The sequence below is a fragment of the Oryzias latipes genome, chromosome 7 (assembly GCF_053564925.1).
Source record: "Oryzias latipes strain Hd-rR chromosome 7, Olatipes_Hd-rR_3.1".
NCBI classification, from domain to species: domain Eukaryota; kingdom Metazoa; phylum Chordata; class Actinopteri; order Beloniformes; family Adrianichthyidae; genus Oryzias; species Oryzias latipes.
Window position 1 is genome coordinate 34,787,994 of NC_136243.1, and position 6,000 is coordinate 34,793,993.

At 43.3% G+C, this 6,000-nt stretch overlaps 1 protein-coding gene across 1 annotated transcript in view; it reads left to right on the forward strand.

Moving 5' to 3' along the window:
* The window catches only part of ctnnbl1 (catenin, beta like 1), a 50,841-nt gene extending 47,569 nt beyond the window's left edge, over positions 1 to 3,272 (forward strand). Inside the window, exon 16 of the mRNA XM_004070238.5 lies at positions 2,899 to 3,272. Coding sequence (XP_004070286.1) covers positions 2,899 to 2,987 — 89 coding nt within the window. The 3' untranslated portion in view covers positions 2,988 to 3,272. The remainder of the gene's footprint in view (positions 1 to 2,898) is intronic.
* Positions 3,273 to 6,000: the final 2,728 nt, after the last annotated feature.

Below are 6,000 nucleotides of genomic sequence, written 5' to 3' on the forward strand. Positions count from 1 at the left end.
GCACCAGAAGTCATAGAGAAGAATTAGCTTATTTAACTCTACAATTACATGTTTAAATAGTCCAGCAGACGAGCTTCGTCCAGATGGAGTGGGGGGGGGGGGGGGGGGGGGGGCTGGGGGCGCCAGACAAGCCAGGGGGGGGGGGGGGGGTCCACAGCCAAAGACAGGAGTAAAGACGAGCCAGCTGGAATCTGGAATCACTCAGGGATAGTTCATGAATCACACTGCAGCAAACAGAGGCATGGAGAAGCAAATGATCAATTAATGATGAAGAATAGAGGACAGAACCCCAGTGCACCATACTTTCCCCAGCAGCCCACGAACAACTAATTGTTAGTGTTATTCAATTTAATTCAGACATGTAAATAGTAAGCTTCATGCGCTACGGCACATATAAGATGGTACTAATAATGACAGTATTAGTAAATCTACATTTTTAACATATCAATATTAACATTATATTGTTCAGGTTTATGACACAATCTTTCCTCGACGGAGAAATATGTATAATGGATGTAATGAAAAATTGTAATTATTCCCCCAAACTTCATTACATTAGTAGGGAAGTCGTAGGGAAGCAATACATTAAATATTCTCAGATTACTAGCTAGCCTGGTAATAAACCTGTCCAAAGAGGAATTTCTCTGGTTCTAAGCTTTTTAAAAGTCTTCTCTTTTTCCAGCTTTTACTTTTGTAGATTTTGCTCTTTTTTTGATGATAATTTGCATCAGTTGTTGACATTCTCACATGCACTTTTGCTTTAATGTGAGCACTGACTTATAGCCTCATATTGTAAAGAGGCCACACACCCACTCTCTCTGTGGAGCTAGCTGTGATCGGCAAGAACATGCACATTATGCACGTCCATCTTTGCAAAAGTTCGGATGTTGTTTATTTTCGTGGTCGAAAATTATTTAAAGAAAACTTTTTACATTTTAAGAATGCTTCAGCCGTTTCTAGGGGACCTGTTTCTGCAGTGTTATGATTTTCTTCTTATTCTACCACATAAAGAAACTGTGAACACGTAAATGGTAAATGGCGTTTACTACTTATATAGCGCTTTTCTAACTTCCTCAGAGGCCCAAAGCGTTTTACAGTCACAGTCACACACTGGTGGCGGCTCCGCTGCCGAACATTGGCGCCAACCTTCCATCAGAGGCAAGCTGGGGTCCAGCGTCTTACCCAAGGACACTTCGACACATGAGCGTGCAAGGGAGGAATCGAACCTGCAATATTACGAGTGGAGGTCAACCGCTCTAACACTGCCCCACAGCCGCCCCATAATACGTCAGAACTCCTGCTCTTTGACATCCTGTAGTCAGAAACCCTGCCATCATTTCTCCTCTCTGCAGTCTTTCCAGACCTCCATCTTACTGCCCTGATGCTCCCAGATTCCGTGTGTAATCCCTCCTTCTGAAGCCGGCTGAGAGACGGAGCGGATTCCGCTGGGGCTGCAGCAGCTGCAGCTTCCTCCTTCTGCACATTAGACTCACAAATCGAGCGTCAGGCGCCCTCAAGGGCCTCGTGTGGGAGGCAGAGGCACAAAATGAGGACAACAAAAATGCAATCAAGTCCTGCACAGAAATCTGGGGTTTGTGTCTGAGAGGACCTGCAACCTTTTTGTTGCAAACAGACGGGCAGATGAAAGCCTTTCTCCTCACGGTGTGACGCCGGGCCGCTCGGCGCCGCTTCTCTGATGCGTCGTCTCTTTGCTTTACCGTTCAAACCCAATAAAATTGCATAACATCTCTGGAGCTCCACTGAGGTTTCCTGAAAGGAAGCTTGATGGGATTGATCAGCATTTGAAGCCGATAAAGTTTGATCAAGCGGCAAACGCAGACACCACATCGGGTCCCGTTATGGTCAGCATCTCAAATGTGCCTGCTTGCAGATTCCAGGGTTCATCTTCCTGGAGTCAGACTCCCACCGACTGACACAAAGCAAACCCGGTTGGGGAGCACTCCGACACAAAAGCTCAGAAATGAAGAATTAATTGCCATCTGTATGAGTTTTAATCTGTTTTTTAATCCTCCGAGGTAATTTGAGCCTCATTAGTCAGAGAATTATCTGCTGCTTTGAGTTTTGTATTATTCTAGACCGTGAATAAATGATGACTCTGGAATAAAAGTGTCTTCTCATCAACAAGGTGGGTCATCGCATGTCTCTCCTCAGTGAATCGGAAAACGAAGCCTGTTCTTCATCGTTCTAAGCAGCTGGAGGCCGTTCTGCACGAGAAAACGCCTGAGAAAAGACGCCACTTAGTTCGGAATATAGTTATTTACGTGACTGTTTTCTTATTTAGGCTGGGTTTAATGAAATATGTAAAAGGTCCTTATGAGATGACTATTTTATGACTTACAGGAAACAGTTTGAGTTACTTCGATATTTATGACCCCAAAAATGAAGGCAATAACAAAGATGGCCTCAAACAACAGCCACTGACAGGGTCAATAGCGAGTATTTCCAGCATTTGCTGCAATGACAGCTTGACGGCGGCGGCGTCTGCTGCTCCTCACCGGCCTCATGATGATGTTCTGAGGCACAAGATCCACCTGCAGTTCTACCAGGTCACGATCATCTGGTCAGCTGGTCCCAGACCTGCTCTATGGGGTTCAGGTCAGAGGTCATTGCTGGGCGTACTGTGTGAGACACGCCCACTTCCTGAAGTCCAGCTGTGACTATTCTGGCCCCGTGTGGTGGAGCAGGATCATCCATGAACAGGAAGTTGGAGGTGTTCTTGGGGGATGATGGTGGTTCTATGATGTCAGAACCTGCAGTGACTGGACCGTCTCACAAACAGAACTGTTGATGTTTGTTTTCCTGTTGTGATATTTAGGACGTTCAGCCCCTTTGGCTGTAGTAAAAGGCATTCTCTTCTTTTTCTTTTTTTCTTTTCAGAGTACGCTGAGAGCTTAGGGGACGGAAAGACGGAAGAGTTCAAAGAAACTGAACGCAAGAGGATCGTGGAACTGGCGGAGAACTTCTGAAGTCCTTTAGATCTTTAGACTTTGGAGTGACCCTCACTCAGAAATATCATTTTTGTAGAGGAGTTTGTTGCTTTCTTTGAGTTTCATGTATGAAGAGAAAACTGTCCATCAAACCAGTTAAATATGAGGAAGACTGTGAAAGAGTGGAATGACAGAGCACAGCTGCAGCAGAGATGTTTCTGTCGTCCCTCCTGCAGCCGAGCTTTGGGCAAAGATCTGCATTTTTCTTAGACCTGCTTTGGATTAGGTGTAAACTATTTTCTATTAAAGGGTTTGGTAACAAAATCCCGATGGTGTTTGCTTTCCTTGCTGTTTGCTGGAGTGCTGCAGAAAGAGCAGCTCACGGACGGCCTCGCCAGCTTCCAGGAGCTCCCAACTTTTTTTCTTTACGTTGTCAGGCTTCGCGTGGAGTTTGCCTGGCTGTTTTCTTTTTATCCCTGGCTTCTGCCTGGAGCTTCAGTGAGTTTTTACTCTCTTTAGGGATGTGCATGGCACAACGTGCTAAAGAAAGAACCGAAAAGGAGCTGCTTCAGTCTTTAAAAAAATTAAATTAGTGTCTTTTTGTTTTCCTCGGTGTGCAGTCAGACTAATTCATGAATTCAGTTTTTTGCTGCAGGTGCAGGACTCCATCCAGCCCCAAAGGTTCAAACCCTTCAGGCACAAGGTCAGTCCTGCAACTGAAAAAATGTAGAACTGCTACAGAAAAAACGAGAAAAATGAAGTGATCAAGGTGTCGGAACCACACACTTCTAAAACGCTTGGGTTATTTCTTCAACCCTTTTCTTGGGTTATTCAAGTTGGGATGGATTTTTGGGTTCCTTTTCGGACCAATACAGTTTTGTTTATTTGGTTTATGATGTTTTTTTTTTTTTTCCTGAGTTTTTGACCTTTGTTTATTGTCATTTCAGTCATTGTTTTTGCAGAGGAATCCACAGGTGAGACGTGTCAGTGCAAAAGAAAACAGCAATGAGATAGAAATGGAAAAGAAAACAGAATATTTTCAGCTGAGGAGTTTTTAGTGCGCATAAATTGTTGGTGGATTTTAACAATCCAACTTCATCCATCAATCTCTAGAATTCACTCATCAATCCATTTTTCCTTTTTATTTATTAAAGAAGATGCAAACTGTCAGTAAAAAATAAAATAACTTAACCTGTGCTTGGTGAGTGGCTGAGTATCTTTCCTGTTTTGCTCAACGGCACTATGGTAACAAACGTCTGTAAGGGAACATTTTTATTCTTGTCACGCCTTTCTGTGACCTCCAGGGCAAACGGATTTCCTGCTGTTGATCACAACATTTGCCCATAAAATTTGTTTTTTGTTGTTTTCTTCCTATTTTTATTCAATGAAGTATAAACGGTAAAAAATACATTTTTGTGCTGAATTTTTTTTCCTTTTCTTTCTGTTGTAAAACAAATCATTGTGTTTGTTCAAACTTGACACATTTGGTTCCCTTAAAGTGAACCAGAGTTCGTTTTCCCCGATAATCCGGAACACATTTTCAGTCTGATTACACCCAAGTGGTCCAGGAACCGCTCTCTGACCCGTCTTTGGAGGTGGTTTCTGTCTGTTCGGACTGAGCTTCGGTTCCCCCTGAGTTTCCTCAGTCCGAATCCACCCATAGAGGTGACACGAAGGTCAAACGTGAAAAAACATCCCCAGTTCTGAAGTCCAGCACCAATTATGTGTTCCCTTTGAGTCAGAGGCTGCTGCATCGCCGGGCTTTCATTGGAGTCCCCTCTGAATGTGGGCCATGATCAGGGCTGGAAGGGAGTGTCTCTTTTTTTTTCAGACACTTTCCTGAGCGTCTTTCCAACCTTTGGCATCTGTCTGTAACGAGACGCGTGGAACAGTCGGATGTCTTTTGCATATTGTATTGGCAGAGGAGGCGCGTCCCCATGCCTCTCTTATCAGTGATTATGACTGCAGCATGTTTAACAGCGGCTGTACAGCAATTTCACAGCCGAGGGGAAGGAGAATAATTGTATTTTCCAAATGACTGAGTGCAAACACTGCACACCGCTGTGCTGCTGGGCTCATCTCCTTTGGAGGAGACGGATAGGAGAAGGTACTGTTATGGATAGTGACAACAGGAACCGATGAAGTGCATAAAATGAGCAACTTAGAGCTTTAATGTGAACACAGCCTGAAATTAAGACTCAACTGTTGCATTTTTTTTATTTTGAAAGTCCCGGCTCACTTTGGATCTGACAGTCGGGCAGTTTCACAGCAACACAGTCAGAAAAAAATACACTTTTAATCAACTTTGCTGCTGGATTTTTGAAGAATAAATGAGTAGACGTGAAAAAAATAGAACATTATGAACATTATTCAGGCATTTTTCTACCCATAACAAGCAGGAAAAGCAGTGGATGAAACAAGGAATGGCGGTTTAACGCATGCTACTCGTAAAAACTGAGGAAAATATTTTACACAGACGGTACCAATAATCACTAAATTCTAATAGAAATGAGAGGATTTCAAATATGAGAGGAACATTAAATAACATCTATCAATCCTGAAAAATTAAAGCATTTCATGTCCACACAGACATGTACTAAATAGCTTTTTTCCTGGGAAGTCATTAGCAGCGCCTCCCTTATAATAATTCACACGTTAACAGTAAATAACTTCTCAGACGCAATTACTCAAAACAAAGCTGTTATGCGAGTGCCGCAGTACAGCTGGTCCAAGCAGAAGCTGGGCTCTGCTGCTGGAAATGTATGAAGGATCTCCTTCCCCGCTGCCCAAAACACTTAAACGTCCCCCTGATTGTTGTGCATGGGCCCAGCAGAACGGCTCTGATGCACATTTGCTAATAAGTGTATTTTAATGACCCTCACTGGAGAAAATGGCATCACTTCCTCCCTAATCATCAAGATGCTGCTGCCTTGTATCGAAATTTAAACTGTTTTTTGCATTTTATTTATTTACTCCCTTTGAATTTTTTCATGCGTTCCTGTTTATGTGCTTAGGATGCAAAGACATGCAGAGCAGATGATGCAACTTTATT